Source organism: Mauremys reevesii, linkage group 2, assembly GCF_016161935.1.
Source record: "Mauremys reevesii isolate NIE-2019 linkage group 2, ASM1616193v1, whole genome shotgun sequence".
NCBI lineage: Eukaryota > Metazoa > Chordata > Testudines > Geoemydidae > Mauremys > Mauremys reevesii.
The window spans coordinates 234,567,744-234,591,787 of record NC_052624.1 but is presented as its reverse complement, the minus strand read 5'-3'; the positions used below and the strand labels follow the sequence as shown (position 1 = coordinate 234,591,787).

The 24,044-nt window shown below is 38.1% G+C and overlaps 1 protein-coding gene across 3 annotated transcripts in view; it reads right to left on the bottom strand.

Moving 5' to 3' along the window:
- The window catches only part of ZFHX4 (zinc finger homeobox 4), a 180,067-nt gene that overhangs the window by 4,272 nt on the left and 151,751 nt on the right, over positions 1–24,044 (bottom strand). For all 3 annotated transcript variants that reach the window (XM_039525234.1, XM_039525233.1, XM_039525232.1), the window contains exons 5-10: positions 22,013–22,129; positions 15,331–15,464; positions 14,976–15,176; positions 12,498–12,615; positions 6,171–11,564; positions 1–137 (exon numbers count right to left, since the gene is read on the bottom strand). The exon at positions 1–137 is cut by the window's left edge and continues 4,272 nt beyond it. In XM_039525234.1, the coding sequence (XP_039381168.1) occupies positions 1–137; positions 6,171–11,564; positions 12,498–12,615; positions 14,976–15,176; positions 15,331–15,464; positions 22,013–22,129 (6,101 nt within the window). The remainder of the gene's footprint in view (positions 138–6,170; positions 11,565–12,497; positions 12,616–14,975; positions 15,177–15,330; positions 15,465–22,012; positions 22,130–24,044) is intronic.

The following is a 24,044-nucleotide window of genomic DNA, read 5'->3' as shown; positions in this document are numbered from 1 at the left end:
AGGAGGAGGAGGAGGTGGTGGTGGAGGTGGTGGAGTCTGCAGCAAAGATTTGGAGGGGGCACTGCTGAGAGACAGCGCAGGAGACGAAGTAGCTGAAGTAGGAAACCCAAGCATGCCTGCACCAGGAGATGTTAAAGCTGAAAACAACAACAGAAATATGACCATCATCAATCCACAAGGCAAGTTAATGCTTGTTTTGTTTAACACCTGAAAAGACTGTTGATTATACAATCCTGGTCATGGAAAGGTCATCATTTGAAAAAAGAGAAAACACCATTGATGCAATAAGAATGAAACCTTATATTATTAATTTAATGGTTTAAAAACTGGAATTATCTACTGCATTAATAAACCGTATATTTATTTGTATAGAATTTCATTCATTATAATGTTATATTGCTTGAAAACATACAAATTATGGCCCTGATCCTGCCATCATGTCTGTGTGCATGAACCCTTGCTTGTATTTAGATTTTTGTGGGACTGCAACGTGGATCTGTTGGCAGGGTCAGGATCATATTTATAGGTATAATGCTAATGTTCCTGAGTGAAAGTGATTTCCTTCAGTATGCTCCACAGCAAATGATTAGAAAAGAAGCACCAAGCACAGTGCGAATGTTCCCACTAACTGATACTTTGTCAGATCTCTACTTTGTTATTCATTTTAACCTTTCTGATGATATACCCACTTGTTCTTCACCTGAGAAATCTAGTAATGATGGAACTCACTACAAGTAATTAGCTATCAAATAAAATGAAATTTCCCAAATTGAAGTGGGAAAATATAACAACAACAAATAAAGAAAGGTATTGTTATCAACGGCAAATGACCATCCACGATGCTGACAAAAATAGCAAGGAAAGCAATGCTATTCATTATTAGGATACAGCACAGTTCACACTTTCATTTTTGAGTGTACAGGCAAAGCTATTCTCTACCATCATGACAATCAGGTCAACACAGCATTTGCTGGGAGATAAGTGTATTAGTATTAAAGTACATCTACACAGGAATGCTGTTGTTCTCAGTTTACTTGAAACATGCAGGCATGATTTCCAACTCATTAGAGAAGGAAACCTAAGTGTGTGTTGGTTTTGTCTGGAGGATGCATGCATGGTACAAGTGTGTCTCATATATTAATGGAAGAAATCTTTGCTATGTTTCAAGTACCAAATATAGTGTAAGTGGCTGGTAACAGTCTATTTTAAAGCAATTTCTATGAGAGGTGTAGTTGACCAGGAAACTAAATGATGGCACAGGATAGAAAAGGGAATTGTAAGAGGCTGTACATTGTGGCCAAGTCTGTTTTCAGAGACAAATAAACTTGGTAGAGAAATGAGCACACAGAAAGCCTAATGTTCAAAGGACAGTAAGAGTAAAGCAGCCCCCAGGAAAAGCCTATGAGTGCATGGATAAGAGAACAATATTGCAGGCTCTATAATGGAGGTTAGATGGGTATTAGCTACATGGAAGCACTAATCTAGTGGGCAAGAATGAAGTTTAAATCATCAATAACCAGGTGCTTAGCATTACTTAGGAATAAAGCAGTTAGAATTCAGGGGGAATGATTATCAGATTTAACAAAGAGACCATTTAATGGTAGCTACAATATCATTACTGCTATTTAATGGTGAGGGCAACGCTAAGGAGTTAAAACGTATTGTTAGCAGGGATTAGATAGCATAGGGAAACAAGTCACAATGGTCATCATTAAAGAGTCAGTAATTGCTGCAGTTACCATACAGTGGTATCTGATACTGTTGCTTCACCCTATACTTTCAGCAGGAAATAACTGTGCAAGCTTTGAAATGGCTGTTGAAAATGTATTTGATGGCAACCACCCTACAGGAAAAAGGCCTGGATGATGTTATCAATGTGAATTGCCACCCCAGCTTTGTCTGCTGTTTTTGAATCATACTACTTTGGGCTCAATGGCTACTGAGGGTTTTCACAATTCCTTTGCAGTCCTCTTCTCTTTCAGCCCCACTCATTCTCTTGCCCTCAATATGCTCACAATGATGCTGGCTACCTCAGCCATCCACCTATTTTATTTTCCCATTATATTCTTTGGAATTTAGTTGAAATGTACAAAAATCAACTAAACATCTGAGAACATTGCAGCAGAGAATAGGAGTAATGGGTTTGTTACAGGGAAGTGTGGATTGAGGGTACCTAAAACTCAGTACAGGAGACCTGATGAATCTCATTCTCCTGTATGTGACATGAAGAAAACAGACTGGAAAATTCACTAATTATAAATAAATGTTTTAGCTCTGCTACCTGTCTCTTTTAAGTGGCTGTTTTAAGTGGTTTTATGGCAAACTTGAGGTGTCTCTCAGAGGAATCTGACACAGATAAACACAAACAAGATAAATGAAACAGGAAACAAGGGTTCAAAGAAGAATAGAGAACATGATTTAGGGCCCTAGTCATGAGAAAAATAAGGGCTGCTAAATCGTATTTCTCTCTTGATAAGACTTCAGAAACAACTGAAGTGCACATTACCCAGTGATGTGCACATTCTTGGAAAAAGCATGCTGTGAAAGACAGCCTCAGTCTTAAGTGATGAGCTCAGACTGTAATGATCATGACTTGAAGATCCAGTATTCATTGTAGAAGCACGTTGAAGCATGAGTCTTCTGATAGGGGGAAAAACACAAATTAAGAAGAATAGAGAATATTAAGTTTGTTAGCAGAGGATGAAAAACTATAAGTGAGACTTCTGAGCAGAAAGCTCTTCCATCTGCAGCATACTATAAAATAGGAGTGAGGTTGAAGAGTGGAAATAAGCCAGACTTGAAGTATACCCTAGGAAGTGGAACCTCCTGAAAATGACCATATATACGCTGAGCAATCATAATAATAATGCTGAAAAATTATACAGCATTTAATGTCTCTAAGGCGGTGTATTTAATTTAACACATCAATCATAAGACGGTATTTCTCATTTCAAGAAGTTCATCCTACAGGGAGACATTTTCTGGGAATAATATCATAGAACCAGACAATCTTTCTGACACTGGGAAAATAACTGTGCCCAGATACACCTGAATATGTCTAAATTTGCTTGATCCATCTATGCAGAAAGGGAGTTAATATATTCTTCCAAGTGAAGTAATCTTTGCCAGTAAAGGTCCAGTTACAGCACTGTGTTTAATGAAATTAATAGGACCAATTTCAAGTAGTTTAGGCTCAAAATTTAGATTTTCCATAATTTAGGAAAATATTATTTTTCCCTGCCTGATGGTACAGGAAATGTTGCATGTTTAAAAATTTATTTAAAAGCATTCTGAGGGAAGTTAATAATTTCCATGCAGTGTTGAAACCAAAACAAATCAGTGTTGGGCACAAGAACCTGAAAGTGAAATTGATTATAAGCCAAGTGAAGCTGGTCAGATTAGTTTCACTTTCCAGAATGAGTACAATGAAAAAAGTGAGACAAATGAAGACAAAAGGAAAATTCCATTTTAATTATTATAGTTTCATTAATGTAGTGTCTTAGTAATAACAGCAAGACGTTCTATAAAAATGTGCATTTTTTTATGTTGACATTGTCCCTTTAAGATCACAAAACAGACTGGCCTTTGCTGCTGAAAACATGTGTCAACCCTGTAAACATTTATGCACATAAGCAACTATTCACATAAGCAATCCCATTAAATCAATGGGACAGCTTGTGTGTATGTGTTAGCAGATCAGGACCAGGAAGAGGAAATGAGATACAAGCAAAAAATAATAAAATCTGAAATTCAGAGCATGTACAATAATTGAGGAACAGGTTGGTAACCCCCTGGGAACTGACTTCAGGAAATCCCTCACACAGTTAGTAAGGCAGAAGTGGTATTCTGATGGCTGCAAATGCAGAAAAAGTTAGACGATTACAGCCAGTGAAGAGTCTGCTCAGAGGCAGACTCCAAGAAGGTTATGCGTAAACTTTTCCCGGCATCAAATATGGATGTGAACTGTCACCCAAAGCACAGCAAAGGAGATGTTAAAGGTGGGTTAATTAGGTGTGGAGAATAGTAATGTTGAACACATATTAGAGAACTTTTAAGGATAATGAGTACTTTTCAGTAATGAATAATTAAATTAATCTATTTTTATTTTCACTTTGACTACTACTCTATTATGTACCATTAGTGAATGAAGATTTATCTATGTACATATTTACTGGGCAACAAAAAGGGGATGCAGGGGCTTCTTAACATATGGTTGAAGAAAAATCTAATGACAAAACTCTATTAGCCAATTTACACCGTGGAGTTAGACCATAATGAACCAATTAACCTAAAAAGATATGAGATGAAAAGGGCTGAGAATCCATCTCAATTGGTGATTCACTGAGTATGTTACTGTATTAATGATTTGTGTGGAAATTAGACAATCTGATAATTCAATTATCATAAACCAACTGGTCTGTATTACCAAACATTTCGTCTGTACATTAATAAGGGAATAATTTAGAGAGATATGTGAGTTTTCTGGGGCTTACTATATTTGAAGATGAGATTGACGAAGGCCATTTAGCTAAGTTATGTAGACAAATTATATTATATCCCTGATTTCTATAAACAGAGATTAGCCACTTTTGGACATATACATTATATATAATTAAGAGGAGACTAAATGAATATATTACAGTATTTCAAAACTACTTCCGATTTGTTTTATATGCACTCTGTGTGCCAATAACTATTTGACAAAAACAGAAGGGCACTCAGCCAGAGAATCCATTGTGGAAGGAAAGCCCTTCTGACCCAATGAATAGAAAAACAAGACGCTTTGACCACCACTTAGGGAAGCAATGACATGGTCATCATCAATCAAAACAGAACTGTATAGAACAGGAGCTACTGCTACAGCTCTAGTCTGACTGACCATATTGGTGATTGAATCAGTAGCCCTCCTGGCAAAGTAAGTTGTTTACATAAATCAAAACTTAACAACCCAAGGCAACACAAATGGAGTCACTGGGCCACTTACATGAAGGGGCCTTCCCCCACCCACTAATTTTGATGTGTAATTACTTGATTTACCTGTGCAATCAGGTATTGATTGAATACTAGAATTTGCATCTGCAATGTTGCCCCTACAATGAACTCTGCCTACAACACTGGAAACCATTTTTAAAAAATCAGGTTCCTTCTGTCAGGGTTAAACAAATTTCTATACAGAAAGCCTAATTCTGTAACCTCAGTGAAACTCTGCAAGAGTAAGTGCTTCTCAGTAAGAGTAATGGAAGCAAAATGATGTGCAGAGTCAACCGCAGCACTCTGTCTAAATCACAGCAAATGCTCAGTTACATACACAAGCCCGAATGGCATGATGAGCGTGTGTAGCGCCCATACAAATCATAGGGGGCTGCAGATGCTCAGCACCTCTCAGGATTTGGGCCTCAATGAAACAGTCAATAAGAACTACCCCCAGTAAAAATCTGTTTCATGTCTAGTTAAACACCTTCTGAATTAGGCAACAGATTTTGATGGGTCTATTGGGAGGTTGTGTAAGGCAGGTTTTGGTGCAAATTCTACTCTGTGTTTCATAGGCTGATATGTTCAGTTTCATTTTTTCATGCCATTAAATATAAAATGTTAATCTACACTTTGTGTAAAGAAATCTCAACTCAAAATAACTAGAACAATAATATTAGATAAAATGTTATTGCAGTCAAGGCTGCCTAAGGGCTCATCTACACAATGTATTAGTTTGCACTAGTGGAGTGTAATTTCTAGTGGGCACGAGTGTGTTGTGCACTAACTGGCCCATGAGGACCCTGCTGGTGTGTACTAAAAGTTTCCTAGTGCACATTAATGTAATCCCGTTTCAAACAGTACTACATTAACGTGCACTAAGGAACTTTTAGCGCATGCCAGCAGGGTCCACTATACAGATTGTTACACAATTTAATAAAAAGTACTACTGGAAGTTGGATTTCAATTTAATTCTTCAACTGAATTTCAGTTTTGGGAGAACCAGTGATATTACCAATTACCTACTGAAACAATCCAATAATGGGCTGAGTGTAGCCAATAGCAGTACTTTGATGCACACAGAGAAGTGATAGGAATAGGATATGAATGCACAGTATGCTGTTCTTCACAGGTGGTCGATAACTACACAATATCATTAAAATTTCTCAAATAAACAATTCATCCCCTTACTGACTTACTGTTTGAACTTTGTGGAAATCCAGGCAAGGAGGATGGACCATTCATTCCAGGCAGAAGAACAGGAGGAAGGCCAGGGAGTCCTGGGTAAGCTGCTGGCAAACTGATACCATGAAGTGAACTGCTGTCCATCATGCCTGGCTGCTGTACTGTTAAGCCTAGTACATCTGTAGCCTTCTTTATACGATCCAATTCCTGCTGTGCCATCAGCTGTCTAACAGTTGTGGGAGCTAAATAATCCTTCTCCCGATCAAGCTGACTTCCTACAGTTTCTCTCACTTTTGAAATATGTTGTTTGGAAAAGATATGGTCTCTTATAGATAAACGTGCAGAATACTTCACCCCACATAGAGAACATTCTGGCTTTGTCCCATCAGGTCCACTCTGATTTATCATGAATGGCTTCCCTATGTTAATTTTGAATTTCTTTTCTTTTGCCCGGGCATTCTGGAACCAAACCTGGACCACCCGTTTGGGCAGACCAATCTCATTCCCTAGCATTTCACATTCTTGCATGGTTGGAGTCCGATAGTCACTAAAGCAAGCCTTGAGGACTTTAAGCTGGAGGTTACTCATTTGTGTTCGAAAACGTTTGTGACCTGGTCGATCACTATTTTTGGATTTAAAGGGGTTGTTAGCTCCAAATGGGTTGGGCGAACTTGGATCTGCAATGCTTGATGTTTCACTGCGATCGGCATTATCGTCGGCATCATCAGTAATGTAAAAACTTTGGTCATGATCACCATCTTTGTCACTGAAATGTACCGATGGGCTAGTTAGAGAGAAGAGAAACTTTTCATCACAATTCTCAATTGTAGGTGTGGTTGCTGTTTTTGAAAAAGAATCATTCACAAGTGTTTTTGGCTCTTTGGGAGATGATACAGATTTCACATCCCCTGAACTACCAGTCATGTTTTCCATTTCATTGTTTCCCTCATCTCCTGTAGTGGCATCACTAATTGCTGTATTAATTGATGAAGTCTCATCAAAGTCAGTCTTATTTTGATCATACCCAGAGTCAGCAGGAGGGGCATTCAGATTTTCTATATCCTCACTGCACTCCGCTTTGAAAGAAGAAGGGCTTAAAAGATTCTTTGGGGACATCTCTGCAGTTTTACTAACAGGGGTTGACACTGTGGAGGCTAATTCATTTTCACTTGATAGATCAATCTTTGTTAACGATAGTGACGGATAATCAAAAAATATATATTTTTGTGGACTTTCTCCTCCATCTTCAGTTGATATTAACGGACTTGGAGGCAAACTATAACCTGCCTGTTTTCCTTCATTCCAGTGCCGAGAGCGAATGTGACTTTCCAAAGCTGACTTTGCTTTAAATAGTGCTCGACAAAAAGGACATCTTTTATGTGACTGGGCTGGACCTACTGCACGGAACTGTCCTTTTCTTTCTCGGGCTCGTGTGTTCTGAAACCAGACTTGTACTACTCTCTTTTTAAGTCCCACTTCACGTGCAATATGATCTAGCATCTTTCTGGTGGGATTAGAATCTAATAGGTATTTTTCATAGAGTATTTCCAGCTGCTCTGGAGTAATGGTAGTTCTCAAGCGCTTATCACGATGTTGGTCTTCACCACTGTTTCCTCCCTCCTTTTCACTACAATTATTATCTTCTTTATCATCCAGTTTTCGTTTAAGTGAGCCAGAAACTGTAGCAGGGTGGGATGTATGTGATGAGCTTGTCTGCTGGGGCATCTGAGCAAGAGAACTATTAAGCAATTGTCCAGTCATCAGAGGATTATTGGGGTCAAATATCATATAGGGCATATCCATGGGTCTTTCTAAAAACTGAGAGTGAAGAAATTGGTTTTGGGCTGCTAGGAAATGCATGTGCTGGTGCTCTTGCCAAAGTTCTAGAGTTGGAAAGGCAACTGTACATTGGTCACATTGGTATTGTAGTAACTGAGGAGGTAGACTGTTCTGTAGAGAAGTCATTGAAATTGATATAGGACTAGAAGGAACTGGTGTGGTTTGTGACGCAGAAGAAGGTCGTCCTACCATCTGTGGTTGTTTTTGCTGTTGTGGCTGAGAGACTGAGGGCTGTGGATCAGAGGAAGTTATTGGTGCAGACTGTACAGGTTTGGTGACTTGTGAGGTGGTATCAATTTGCTTAGGGGTGATGTCATTTTGCTTTGGCTTTTCTGGTGCCTCAGGTTTAGGAGAACTCTTCTCAGGCTCTGGTTTGGGTGATGGCAATAAAGGAGTACTAGAACCAGAACCAGAGCTTGCTGCTGTCGCAGTTGTACTTTTTGATGAGTCTGTTTGGCCAGAAACTGTGAAACTTTTATATAGCATTTGATCTGTGGCATCCATGGAATCTTCTGTTTGGCTTTCATCTTGAGCATCATCATCTTCATCTTTGTAACACTGTTTTTTCTGGTGTGTAATCAAATCAAAAATTCTGGGAAAAACTACGTTGCACTTTTTACATTGATATTGCATGTTGCTAGTTCGAATATAGCGCTCATTAGTGAGTTCCCTTTTTTCATTATCTTTAGTTTCTGCTTGATTTTCATAACTCTTGCGAGCTTTCTGTCGTGCATTTTGGAACCATACAACAATAACTCGAGTAGGTAGGTTAAGTACAGTTGAAAGTTGTTCAATTTCATCATCCTTTGGATAAGCATTTGTGTCAAAAAAATCTTGTAAGACCCTAAGCTGGTAGTCAGTAAACCTAGTTCTAGATGATCTCTTGCTGAAAGATGCATCAGATTTGTAATGCTCTAAAGAAGTGGGTTGAGGATCAATTCTGATATCTTCCAAGACAGTTATGGGAGGATTACTAAAGTTGTATGGGGAATCTTTATTTCTTTGTCGTTCCTTAAAAAGTGTATTACGAAACCAGTGTTTGATAACTTTTTGGGAAAGGCCAGATTTCTCAGCCATTTCTTGGATCTGTTCTTCACTTGGAGAATTGTTAATATCAAAATAAGCCCGCAAGATTTTTAACTGATCATCTGTGATTCTTGTACGTGGACGCTTGAACTGAGAATGTCGTAGGAAGTTGGGATCTAATCCTAGCTGCTGCTGACAAAGCTGAGTCAGATCTGCAGACAAAGTATCCATTGGTGGTAGTTGGAGGGCAAGCTGAGGAGGCAACGCAGGATGTTGCACTGGCTGCATCATAATTGGAGGGAAAAGCGGAAGATCTAATGAAACAGGCAGCTGTACCTGAGGTGGAGCTGAAGGTGGTGGCGGAGGTGGCGGAGGGGGTGGCGGAGGTGGAGGCGGTGGTGGTGGGGTAGGTGGAGGAGCTTGCAAAGGAGTGGGAGTTGTATTTTGCATTTTTCCACAGCTGGCCGAAGAAGGCTGTGAAGGAGTTGGAGGCAGGGGCGGGGGAGGAGGCGGGGGAGGTGGTGGTGGTGGCGGTGTTTCTGGAGAGGATGGTGAAATTGGGTAAAGCTTGTCATAAGCCTCCCTGTATTGACGGGCAAATTTCTCTAGTGCTCCGTAAGGAAAAAACTGACCATGCACGTGCTCTTGATGACTCTTCAAAATAAGAATGTTAGAAAATAGTTTACTACATGTTCCACACTCCAGTTTGTCAGTGTTTTCACCTTCACTGGTCTTACTTTTTTTCTGTACTTTTTGTCTGTTTTCATTATACTGAATAACTAGCTCAAAGCCAAAATTCTCCAGCAAAGCTTTGGCTGCGTTTCCTCTAGCCCCAGAAGCTATTCTAGGTGGTGGAATGGTTGGTTCTGAGGATTTCTGCTTCTTTATATCTTTGTTCTCCTTTAGTCCTTCACTTTCATTTGTCAATTCTTGCTTTGGCTTCTCTTGTTTCTCAGAAATCTCTTCTGATTCTTTATATGATGGCATATCCTTTATCAGCTGGCAGTCTGCACTTACTAGACTATTTTGCTCCTGTTTCATTAGTTTGCTACTTTGCTGATGCTGTTTTTGTGACTGAATTTGGGGTTGTGTTGATTGATACTGTTGTGCTTGTTGCTGTAAGATTTGTAGTTGTGTTTGTCCAACATGGTGTTGAGTTTGTATCTGCTGCTTTAAATCTTCTAGAAGTGATCCTGCCATCCCTGCCATTCCAGGCATACCAAATGTGGCAGAACCAGGCAAACACAGGTCTGGGCTCAGGCTAAATTCTGTCCCAGGTATGTAGAATGGAAAAAGGAATTGAGGCTGTTGAAATTGCAGCAATGCTTCTGGTGTCATGGGAAAGTGAGGCAAAAATGCAGGGTTTAGAAACTGGGGCTGAAAGAACGCAGCTTGCTGTTGCAGTTCATGTTGTAATTGCATTTGAAGTTGTGCTGGTGACTGGGATGGATGATGTGTAGGCTGAGCAGAAATTAATTCAGAAGCTTGCTTTTTATTTAATTCTTTGGCATCTAAGTGGGTATCTTTGCTGTTAACTGCTGGTAAGCTCATAGAATCTAGCATCCCTTGACTAGGGCTATTAACATTCCCTGCTACGCTATTTCCACTAGTTATAGTACCACTTGGTTCTAATTTTGCAGCCCTTGCCTTAGTCTGATGAAGCACAGATCTCATATGGATTTCCAACGTAGAACTTTGGCTATATGCAACATTACAAATGCTGCATTTGTAGGGTTTGTTATCAGTGCTGCTGTTGCTTTCTTGAGGGACAGGACTTGATGCTTCCTGCAAAACCTTTTTGAGTTTATGTAAATGAGACACTGAATTATAATGGACCAAGAGAATGTTCTTTTGAGTGAAAGATTCTTTACACACTGTACATTTATATGGGCGAGATGGATCTAGAAATTTTTCCATAGTAAAATTTGGCCCTTTTCTAAAAGGTAAGGTCCGCTTTGGTTCTGAGCCTATATCATCTGGAATAGAGCTACTATCACTTCCTACAGGACTTGCTTTACCTTCCTGGTCCATCTCATAATCTCGTTCTATTTCCTGTTCTAGTGCATGATCATCTTGTGCCATACTTTCACTTTCTGCCCAGAGTTCACCATTTACAGGTAATGATGCATATAGCTGCTGAATTTCAGCTTCATTGAGTTCAGGGTGGCCTGCTTCCAAGTGTTTTTTTAAAGCCTGGAATGTACGGAAGCTACGTTGACAAAGGCTACACATGGTAGCAGCTCGAATAGCATGATACTGGGAATGTATCTGAAGCTTCTGCATAGTCTTAAAAGCCAAGCTACAATGGTTACAACGATATTTATAGACATGGCGATCAGAAACAGATAGTTGCTGCTTCTTCTGCTGTTCGTTCAATTGATCCGGCAGTGATTCGGTGATCTTTGTATCCTTACTGCTGCTCTTATTCCATTCTGGCATTTCAGTACATTCCTTAGGTGGCTTCTGTTCCTCAATCTTAATTTCCATTCCAGTTTTTGCTTCGTCAAGCCCAGGAGTATTTTTCTCATCCATCAGACTGTCACCTGATTAAGGAAGACAGAGAAATATCTTTAGTTATGTAACATTTGAGCATAGGCAATATTATTATTTATCACACTTATCACAGTAGTGCCTAAGGACCAACCAAAAATGGTCCGCAACTGTGCAAGATACAAACATAGACAGTCCCTGCCCCAAATTGCTAACAAACAAATAAAAGAGACAGATAAAGAGTAGGGAAAAGGGGCAAACACACAAGCAGAGTGATCAGTGTGATGGTGACAAACAGAATGTTAGTGCCACAGTATTTTTTGTTAATTCTTAGGATGGGGTTCAGTTAGCTAAACATAGAGGTGAACGAGGGGAGGAGAAAGCAGATAGAAGGGATGCTGAGGGGGACAGGACATGGAGAGAAGAAGGTATTAAGTGGGGAGGGGTTAGGTGAAAAGACTAAGCGGGGGCTTGGAGCAGACAGCCTATTAGCACAGGGGAGAGTGTATCTGGAGTGAAAACTGAAATATGGGCTTGATCCTAAGGACCCATTCACCTGCCATTCCCATTGCCTCTAGTGAGAGTTACAGCTAGCTCATTATCTTTTAGATCATATCCTATATATTTTTAGAACAGCAAGGGGTTTATTTTCAAAATGGCCACATACAGCTGCATGCCTAATTTCTACATACAAATGACCACAGGTGTATACTAGCTCAAGTCAAGTATTTGTACAATGACACGGGCAATGTGCATCCAACTAGATATGTGCCTGTGCAAAGAGCCAAGTTCATTGCTGAGCTGTGGCATTTATAGAGGCCCATTTTTGAAAATCATGCCCTAGATGACATCTTACTATTTTTCTCCTGTTACCTCTTATTAATGTTTGTAACCAAAAAACTAGTAGCGTACCAAGGAAGAATCAAGTGGTTTGCTCCAAGAATCACTCATTTAGATTCTACATGTCTGATCTTTCGTTTGCATACCTGAATATTTCCCAGATCCTTCTGCTGTAACGGTAGCCGGTGTGTCACGCTCGGATTTCTCTGAAGGAGCTGTGGGTAATAGCATACTATTGGGCATCATCATATCTGGTACAGGAACCTTTAAAAAAGCAAGGGCACAATATTATATTCAAAGAAGAAAACACACTGTTTATCAGTGTATCACACATGGTTCAAAGCTTGTCACACGGCAAAGCCCAAGGGCTTGATTCAGTCCTGGATTGCCTGTGACCTTGGGCAAGTGACAGTCTCTTCATGCCTCAGTTTTTTACCTGTTAAATGGGATTACAGCACCTAACCCCATACATCAAAGACTGTGAGGTGCTCTGACACTATCGGAATAAGGGCCAGATAAATACACAAATCAGGGCTGAATTTTCTGTTTGGTGTCTGTTCAAGAACGAAGCACTTGAAATGTTTGCCCAAAAATCTCTTGAGCCATTACTGTGATACATGAGAGTGAAAAGAATATATACATTGCCCACTGAGAAAAATAATTCTAACCATATTAAAAATAACCTAATGGGATTCAAATCTGAAATTTTACGTTTTGCATGGGCAGAGTCCGCTCAGAGAACTAATGCTGTGGTGGGGCGAGGGTGGAATGAAAAATGCTGATTGCAAACATCCTATAGATGAGATTTTTAGCAAACATCCATTTCCTTTGTGATCAGGGAGATCAGATATGGACAGGGCTTGTTACTCTTAGATGGTTACTGAGACAATTTATATGAGAAAGATTAAGTTTTCCAATAGCTCCCCCACCACTAAAATTCTCTCCCAAAACCCAGAAACAAAACAACCCCCCTCTTAAAGGTATACCAACATCAAGACAGGAGAAAATCATTAATATGGAGAGAAAAAAATAAATCCTGCAAGTAGAGGATTGCTCCACAGTTTCTTCAGCCTCTTATGATACACTGAACATTATAAGATTCTATTTAAAAAAATAAAGTTTCAATCTTTTTCCAGGATGAAGATACTGTTGTGACAGTGTAAACAGATGTTTTACTGACTTCTAAACCTAGCTTTTCAGAAACCGGTCTCCACACAACCTATGGGAACAGCAAAGGCAGGATCTCACTCCTTCCTCATCCTATTCACCTAAATTAACTGAAGCCACATTGCTTTGGGGTAGCTATATACTTTTTTCCCCTGGGTATCTCTATGTATCTGGAAGGGAGATGATATGCATCCTTAACTGTGGCCCCCAACTGCATCCTGTCTCTGTCCTCTCCCCAGTGAGGACCTACAAAGCATCCTCTGCAGGGTCTGAGTAGAGAAGAGTATGGTGTGAAGGAGTTGCCTGGTCCTGGAACTTTGTGGGATGAGGGAGGAATCCCCTCCCTACATGTACCATGTGCCGCATAGCCTAAATGCTAAACACACAGCAATGTAGTTGGCCTAATTAAAAATCACAAAATTAAATAAAACAAAAATTTAAGAAGTGCAAAAGTTACATTTCCAACCTACAAAGTATTTCCTATGTGAAGGGCCAAATATTCTGGGTTGGCAGAACTGTACTTGGTACAGAGCTAGGGCTAGCTGGGGATCAGCTGAGCTCCTAGTATTATGTCGAGAGGTCTCAGAGCTCTCCATCCAGGCCTTCTTTTCCCTGGCCACACATAGAAATCAGGAGCAGGGTGGTCTAAAGCTGCCACACTAGCTCTATGTGTAAAGAAATCCCTAGGTGGAAAGAGGAATCCTCAGGGGGCTGAATCTGTGGGCTTTAGAGCAGCTTTCCTCATAGAAGAGGCCAAAAACAGCCAGAGCAGATGAAAGAACTGGGGTCTGTTGTTTTCTGGTTAAAGCTGTGATCCAACAACTATTAATATCATATAACGCATGCCAAAATGACATGGAATACCATGGTATACGTTATTTTTATATTTCTAGCTGAACTTAAGGAATTCATTTGAATATTATATGTTATGAAATATGTTCAGAAAATCTCATATTTTTATTAGTGTTAACTGGTATTAATACTTTGCAGTCGTACTTTTTGCCCAGGGAACTCCTACTATTTTACAAACAATCAATAAGTTAATGTTCACGATACTCTTGTGGGATAGATATGATTACACCCAATTTAGAGATGTGCACTGAGGCACAGAAAGGTGAGCGGCCTGATTTTTCAAAGTTGACTTAAATGTAAACTCCAGGGTCTCAGCATATTTGAAAATCTAGCTTCAGGGACTTGCCCTAGGGACATAAATTACTGATAAATTACAAGGTGGGTGAGGTAATATCTTTTATTGGACCAACTTCTTTTGGCAAGAGAGACAAGCTCTTGAGTTTACACAGAGCTTTTCTTCAGGCCACAGAGCTAGGAACAGAATCCAAAAGTCCTGACTCTCTGTCCCCAGCTCTGGCTACCAGATTACTAGGTCACAACAAATTCATTGTCTACATGTCTGAGTATGTTCCTGTCGAATGTGTATCAGTATTTTGAATACTTACGGTCATAAGCAGTTTCTCCACACAGTCAGGAGACACACTGTGCAAATGGGTCAAATGAAGTTGGAGATGCATTTTGTTGCTGAGGACATCCTGGCAGAGGGGGCAGCAGATAACGGGCTGCATTGAATGCTGTGACAGGACATGCATCTGGATACGATTTGGGTCCCTACTACTGTAGTTACAATAAGGACACTGATAGAACTGAAAAACAGCAAATGAAGATGCAGGGTATTAGTGTGTTTTGAATGACTCGATAGCATTGCTATTTCAATAGCATATCATCTCTGTTTTACTGTACTTTTGAGCTACCTGAGAGAGTTCTATGAGGCAATGGAATTGTTACATTTTCTTTTACCTGTTCATGTCCAAATTTATTGTCCTCAAGAGGTTTTGCTTTTTTAGATGCACCATCCTCTTCTTTTGCCTGAAGTAGCTGTTGTGTCCCTACCGCAGTGTTCACTTTTGGCTCCTTCTCTGGTGTGATTATTCCTGTTCCAAAAACATAATGTTTAAAAAACATGTTTTAAACTTAGAAGTGTTATGCTATACAAAGAGCTGTGATTATGATGCCTTATAATCTCCCACATGGTTATGCTAAATATCAAAGAAAAATGTATTTAAATAAAACAATTTGAAACCTAGCAAATACCTAGGTGAAAACATGCTTTTATCCTTGATGCAGACGCTGGAAATAAATTTTAAAATGGACTCTTCTCTCTTGTTTAGATAACCTTAGGTTGCCTTGAAAGATTAATCAATAACATGCTCTCTTCAGCATCTCAGTCTGAATTTCTCTATTACATTAAATCAAATAAACTTTCACTCAGAAATCCTTGTTTTCCAAAATAGTTAATTTTCTAACATTTAATTACCTTCTACCATTTCTAAAATGTTTGGGCAGTGAAATTATTGTGCTGCTTTGATAAGCCCTGCTTGGTTATAGTTCTGAAACTAAATATAGTGAGCCTCTAAAATATACAAAAAAAACCCAAACCCATAAACAAAAAAACCTCAACTCCAGACAACTTACCAAAACCTATAACTCCATGCACACATTGTGGAAAACAGGATTTGAGCTAACTAAATACTAATTATATGCAAAAATCAGTCATTTTGTGTTGCTTTAAAGGTTTACATTATGAAGTTCTATACTGTGGTATTGTAATCAAAACCAAGAATATAATTATTTTCTATAGATAGTTCTACTACTAAGTATTAAATACTATGTTTAATATTATGCCTGAACTAGCTGCATAACGTGGCCCAGTCGTGCACACATCAAAGAAACGAGTGCAATTCTAATTTCCCAGTCCATCAGAAAATTCTTTCCAGCATCAATTTGCCAGATAATCTCTTTTGCTAGGCTGGATATTACAACATCATTGGGTAGGCATGTCACATACATCTCACGACAAACACAAAACCTCATTTACCAACCATTCCAATCTCATCATAGTGTGGCATCATCTGACCTTTTTTCTGCTGTTTATTATGAGTATTTCTAATTTTAACTTTCAATTTTCACCATCTTCCAGTCAATTTGCAACTAAATTATTTCCAGGGTGAGGACACTATCACTGGACAACTGGGTGCAAATACATCTTGAAATGCAATGAAGCTAAACCATTGATTGCTATCAGACCCAACGTAAATATATAGTCCAGGGGTAATCTGATTGTATGCTGTGCATGAAGATTTATCTTGATTTTTTTTCAATCCACATAAGGTTCATATAAATGAACAAATTGCACCTCATTGCACAATAACCTAGTTTTAATTTAAAAATAAGGTCATGGATGTTATGGAAACAACATAAAGATGAACAAAGAAAATTCTTGTTTTTTTCCAGAGAAAAATACAAGCACTTTTTTCTTTCATTACATAGGCAATATAGTATTTGATATAAACAAGGCAACATTAGCGGGGAAAAGTAAAATAAAAGGACAGCTTTCAAGGTAAATAGAAAAAAAAAACAGACCCTGAGAACGATAATAAATAGTTGAATGCTGAATCATACAGAGATATTTTACTCAGGGCATTTTTTTAAACACACAAATATATTTTATTACATATACATTAATGGTCACTTCCCCACACATTACATTTGTATTTGTTTCCTAGTGTAATTACTTAGTTTCGTGTAATTTAGACTAGTAATTCCGACACACTGCTGCTAAAATTTAAGTTTATTCCTGAAATATTTTCCTACCTTTCCTAATTTGTCAACAAGCTTAGTTTCTGGAACTCCATCAAATTTCCACACTGTTCACTGATCCTCTAGGCCTTACTTAGGCTAGTCAGCAAGGCCCAGCTGTTTAAAGGTATGTAGGCATTGCTGTGGTCAGCACTGAAATGCCTAACCGATTTAGGAGGCCATGTTTCATTTTCAAAAGGGATTTAGGCATTGAGGTCAATGATATTTAGGTTCCTAAGTGCCTAAATCCCTTTTGAAAATGAGATTTCGCCTCCTAAATCAGTTAGGTATTGCAATGCTGAGCGCAGCAAGGCCTATGTACTTTAAAGAGCTGGATTTAAGAGTTTTGCTTGATTAAGGGCTGAAGGATTGGGTCTTTGATGCCTAAAGGCATAATGTACATGACAACAACATAAGCCATCATTATGTTACTCGGTTTAGTTTCCGATACTCCCTAACCTATCAGAATATATGTGGGAGTACAGCATTATTATTTAAATACCTTAAATACGAGAATTATGGGAAATAAAAAAGTGACATACTCTATTAACAGAGAAAGGTTACTCTTCAAGTCTTAGAAAGATGGGTTCAAATTATTAACCTCTCTTCATTTCTAACTGTCAAAAATGTCTAACAGTTGACTGTCTCTTATCTGCATCATATGTCACTTTAAAATGTCCCATTTTAAAGATAATGGACAGATTCTCAGCGGGTGTAGATTGGTATTACTATAGGACATGGCTCATTTACACCTGCTGAGGATCTGGCCCCAAATAAATAAATAAAAAAGCATATTTTCTCCATATCATGTTATATTCATGTAGCACTTTGTTACAGGAATTTTGTGGGCAAACTCTGCTTCCAGTTATATTGGTGCAAGTGGATTAATATTGGTATGAACTGTTGGTGGAATTTAGCTGTGAGCAACACAGAGAGAGAATGCATAGTGTGTTTACATTATGCAACATTTTCTACCACTGGATATGATAACTATTTCAAGGGACCAATAACAATCATAAAACTCATATTTCTTGTTTCTATAGTTACAAGTATTGGTTTTGTAAATTTTCTTTTGTGTTTAATGTAAACCAATCCTTATAAAACACTGCATTTTGGGGTAATAAATACGTAACAAAGAACAGTCCCTTTACTATGCTAATTATATAAAATGTTAAAGCTAACCAAGGCAATTGGGGTGGGGGCAGGTCTGGATTCATTCAACCGTAAACGTTGTTGCTTTTTAAATGACCAAAGTTACATCTGGCATCAAGCAAAATAACAGTCTCAATTTTTTATGGTAAGCATTAGAAACCTAGGGCCTGATTCTCCACTGCTTTGCTCCTTGTGTAGTTATTTGCACCTGTGTAGAGTGAGTGGCAAACACTACCAGGCTAAATTAGTAGTGTTTTACACTATGCACCCACTTTTCACAAGTATAAATGACTATGCAAGGGGCAAAGCACTAGAGATTCAGCTCCTTTTAGTTCAACTGATACCAGTGAAGTGCCCTAACATCTGATATATACACTATGTATTTTCACTGGTGAATTCACTATTTTGACAAGTTCCCTGTGGAGTGACAGAGCAAAGACATGGGCTTATAGAATTGGCATTACCAAAAAATAGCAATTGAACACTATTAAAGGTCCTGAGGTATGCAACTCTTAGACCATTTGTATAGCTGGATATTCCACTGGCATTGTATTGTTAATATGCAATTGTAGAAAAGGACTAAATCCCGTCATTCTTTGTGTTTTAAATACACAGTTTTTGTTCTAGTGACATGCTATTTGTTGTTTTCTGGTTAACTGTGAAACACAGCCGTAATTCATTTTATAATGTAAAATACACAGCACTAGATTAGTTGAATAATGTAATTTCAATGCATTTAGCTAAAAAACTAAGCTTAATTATAAATAAGCACTATGAAATAGACTAGTCAATGATTACCTGTCAGTTACGGAATTATTTAATTCATGTAAGATTGCTAGTACAAAAATGACATAATTCACTGCAATTCAAATGCAATCACCTACTTAATAATTCTAAAACCCTAAAATAAAAACAAGGGTCATAAAAAGATTTATGTTAATAACAATTGGGGAAAGCCTAATAAAACATGTATCCTAACAAAATAAAATGCTGAAAAACCTATGAACAAAAATACTGGTTTGTTATTTATGAATCAATGTATTTCATAAAGATCGCATAACTTAAGACTTGTGATATATCAGATGATGTTACTCAACTTCAAAATAATTCTAAAATTAAAATTACCGGTACAGCATTCTAATTAGAGTAGAATGAAAGGGTAATTTTCACTGCAATAATGAAGGTTAATTTCCATCCTTCCTCATGTTTACTACCTTATTAAAAAGTGCTCCCCTTAGCCATGGCAGAGACATATTATATTTTCAATGCAAATGTATTAATCTGGATAAATTCCATATTAATTCTTGCATTGCATAGAGCTGTAATTTGGATTATAATTAATCTAAAGTGGCACTAGATTTAAATGACAATATAAATGAGGCATTAGTAGGCTTTTCTGTTCTGAATGAATATTCAACAAATATCACTTTCATTTTGCCAAGTCTTGTTCTGAAAGCTCCAGTACTTGAGATAAGGTAAGCAATACAGCACAACATCTTACACAAACACACTGTTACTAAATAGCATGTTAATCCTTTCTCCTCTAATAGATTCCATGCTAAAGAGGGGTCACACCGCTTTCCTGTCTAACTTGTTAAGATTGTGATTAATTTATTGGTTTTCCTGAGATTTCTCTTGGCAAGACTTGCAACACTCAATTCATGAGAAAGCCCAAATTAACATTCAATTATATATAAGCAGTTATTCAGTCATTAGAAATACTTGTCAGCTGAGTTGAGAATTAAGACCCTGGCATGAGTGCTACATAAGCAGAATTAATTTAGAAAATTAAACAAAAGTTTTTAAAAGGTCAGTTTAAGAGTTTACAGTATAAATTGTTTTCTGTGGTCGCTGAAAAGCATGAGGACATTTGTTTTTATATGGCTCTTACTGCAGAGACACCTTTGTAATTACTGACACTGGGGTGCACCACAATTATGCCATTTTTGTCGTACTGCACCCAGCAGGCATCTGGGCATAGGTTTGCCCAATTAAAGTTGGCTCTTATGACAGACTAATCCTAGTGGAATCTTGAGAATTCCCCCACACTATTTCTTCCAGAGTCCATTTTCGCCGTTGGACCTTTAATACTTGTGGAGGATGGAGGAAGGTATGGAATGAGTTTGCTTTACAAAGAGTGGGCAGATAAGTCCTCTGAAGTGGATTCCGGTGCCCCCTAGGTAGAGCAAATGATAGGAAATGTATGCTTCATGGGGCTGTCTCCTTTCCCTTGAAGCATTTCCAGGATGACCCACTGATTAGACAACACGGAAAAGAACCAAGTCAGCTTAGGAGCATGGCTTTACTGTGCTGCAGACAGCTCTTTCCAAGTCAAAGAGCCAGCCAAAGGGGATATATATTTTAAACCACAACATAGTTTCTTCTTCAACATCATCTTTGTCATCAGCAGCCTTTTTGCAGTCTCTTGATCTCAAAAATAAAACAACTGAAGTGCAGCTGAGGTCTAAACTGTAACAGATATTGACCTCAACATGTCAACAAGCAAACTTAAACTAAGCTTTAATCCCTAAAGCAGTCTTCTGAATTAATTTGATATAGAAAGGGCCATCAATAAATACTTTGAATAAATCCAAAATTTTTAATATGTAGAGTGAATTACAAATATGGGCTAATTCGGGTTTAAGTAAACGTGCATGTAAAATGATATTTTCTGTACAACTAAATGTCGTTATGGAGAATACAAGCTCCTTTATATGCTGCTGTCATTGGGATACAGGGAAAAGATATATGACTACCTGAAACTAATAGGCTTCAACCTGTTTCAGCATTTCTTCTGCTTCAATGAATCCAACATAATGTAACTAGGTATAGCGTGCAGCAAAAGTAGCCAATGTAATATTCATTGTGACCATAGATTTCCATCTCATACATAAAAAATATGGATGAAGTCACATATTTGCCAAATCAAATACAGAAAAAGCCTTGGGTATCTACACCAGATGCTGGCCCTGGGTTTGTTTATGCACAAGTAAATGTCATGACATAGGGGTTTTGTTTTCAAAGACAGTAGCTTTCATTACTGGGCTTCATCTATTTCAGGAGATCAAAATTACCTAACTTATAATCCATTTTCAATGATATTTCCTCTTTCTTAGGCTGAATCATCTGTAATCTTTTTTGCTGGATTTTGGGGTTTTTTTTTTCTAAATGCTTCAAATAAATGCCCAGGAAGAGGGCAGATTCTTGACTGTAAGTGGTCAGACAGCAAGAATGAAAACAAAACCCCAACTTCAACAACAATAATAATAATAATAACCCCACCTACATTCTTAGGGTTACAAGAGGGACCAAATTTGATTGCAGAGAAAAAAGAATTCAAGTGGTATCTAATCCTATGCTTATGAAAAATTAATATGCCATCAGAGGAATCACAAGTACAGCTAAGATTAATGAAAGGCGCTTAAAAAATTACAAGCACACAAACTGATTTGATTAAAAAATAATCTCACTGGTCGTCCTGTAATATTCTTCAACTTATCCGCATCTATCCTGTCAGATGGTTATGATTAAAAATAGGTCAATGGGAGGCTACTGATAGAAATCACATGCAAAATGCACATGCAATGAATAGTAGTGGGAATGTCCAGACAGTTTAAAATGAAAGACCATTTAATAGGATAAAAGGAGTGGGGGGGGGGAGGAAGGGGAGGACAAAATTCTAGCATCTTACCAGAGTCTTTACTAGCTTTTTTGCCTTCACTAGTGTCTCTCTCACTTGTGTCTTTATCATCAGCAACAGCCACTGATGTACTTTTAGCAGACCCTTCTGTATCTTCACCTTGTTCTTCTGTGGATAAGCACAGAGAAGAGCTAACTTAGTGACCAGTTAACATCAATTAAAAACACAGCCTTAGTAAGAACAGAATCAAAGGAAAGGGGAGAGGAGAATGAAGAGGGAGAAAACAGAATGGCACTTTCAAGTGATTTGATATGAATTATGAAAAATTTGCAATATTTCAGATTCTATCCAGGAATAATAAACATGATTTTATCAGACCACATAGTGTTCACCAGTATGACAGATCTAAAGCTTCTCATTTGGTTCTCATTGGCTAGAAGTGATTTGTATTAAAATACACACACACACACACACACACACACACAGTATTGAACAAAAAAACCTCTCACATATAAAATGAATTTTAAAGCCAAAAAAAGAGAGAAAGAAACTCAAAAATAAATCCTATTACTGTAGCAGTATCTGGCTAATTGTAGTATGTAAGTACTGTATTAGGTATAAACCTTTGGCTTTGTTGGAGAACTCCCAGATTTTGTCTCCAGAGGGAGCTATACAGGGTAAATGATACAACTTAGTATATTGCTCTTAAGGAATCAGTATTACCCACACCTCACTTACGTGTTCACACAAGCTAGATTACATGGAAATCTTCACAGTAACTCAACCCTATTTAATTATTCTGTAAATCTTAGCTATGCTGCTACTGGTGGATTAATCTGTTTATGCAGTTAGCTTCTATGCTGGGGCTGTGTAGCACTAATCCGTGAAAGGCCCACTGTTCCTTTTCATTCTGTGATCATTTGTCTCTCACTGTGCTGATGTCACATTTTAATGAATTTTTAGCAATCTGAGTAATGCCAGATAACCAGACTTGCAACTCCCTACAGCACGGCATGCTGTTTTCATTGCAGCACACAAAAAAAAATAAAAATAATATTTCCCAGTTTAGGTAGGAATTATATAAATTAGGAGGTGAAGGTAAAATAGGATTTGAAGCACCAGACTGCTCAATTTCATAAAATCTTTAATGACCATATAAATTAACCCTGGAAAGGCAAAAGGTCACAGACACACATTTGCATACACTCTTCTATTCACTTTTGATAAGCAGAGCTTTTATGCAGAGAACATGATACAATTAACCCTTCAGGAACCACACAAAATGCAGTTACCGACATTTTAAGTGTCAAGCGTTAACTGAAAATTACACACTGCATAAAATTTTCATTGTAAATGCTATAGTGATTGAAAGGGGAAATAGTGGCCCTCTCTGCACCCCATGTTTTATTAATAACATTCTGACAAGAGAATGAAATATCCTCTGTCATATGTAGCAGCTGAGCACAAAAAAATTGCTACTTAGTGCCTTACTTGCCAGCCATGCACTGAAACTGTACATCTAGGCAAACAACCCTAAGAAAGACAGTAGCGTGCTTATCAGATTCAAAACTCTACACAAAACCTTTTGTAAATTAGAAAAGAAAGAATTCAGCTGCAACTTTGAATTAAAGGGAAAAAATCAAAGCAATGTGTTTGGCACAAACTTGCCAGTGTTTCTACATGAGAGGGCTCAACATCAGTGTCCATTTTTTAAAACAATGCTGAAAGAAAGGCAATCACATCTTTTTAAAATAAATGTATAAAAATTACCATCAAAATGGAAACACACTTCTTGCTGCTTTAGCCTCTTCCCTCCCCCCACCTCCTCTCTCAGTGATGATTACTAATCAAACATGGTAGGCATCTTAGTCACAGTTGGAAGTGAGGCTGTATTTGTAAGGGTGGCAGGGGAGCACAGTTTGGGATGCTGTGAGTCTGTGATCATGACTGGATTGGGCTGTGTTAATGCCAAGTGCACACACATGAGGCTCATATCCAGTGTCAGGCCTCATGGCCTAAAACAGCCAATGGCAATTCCTTTTCGACTCATCCTTGGGAATGAATGCATTGGTTCTTTTAGTAG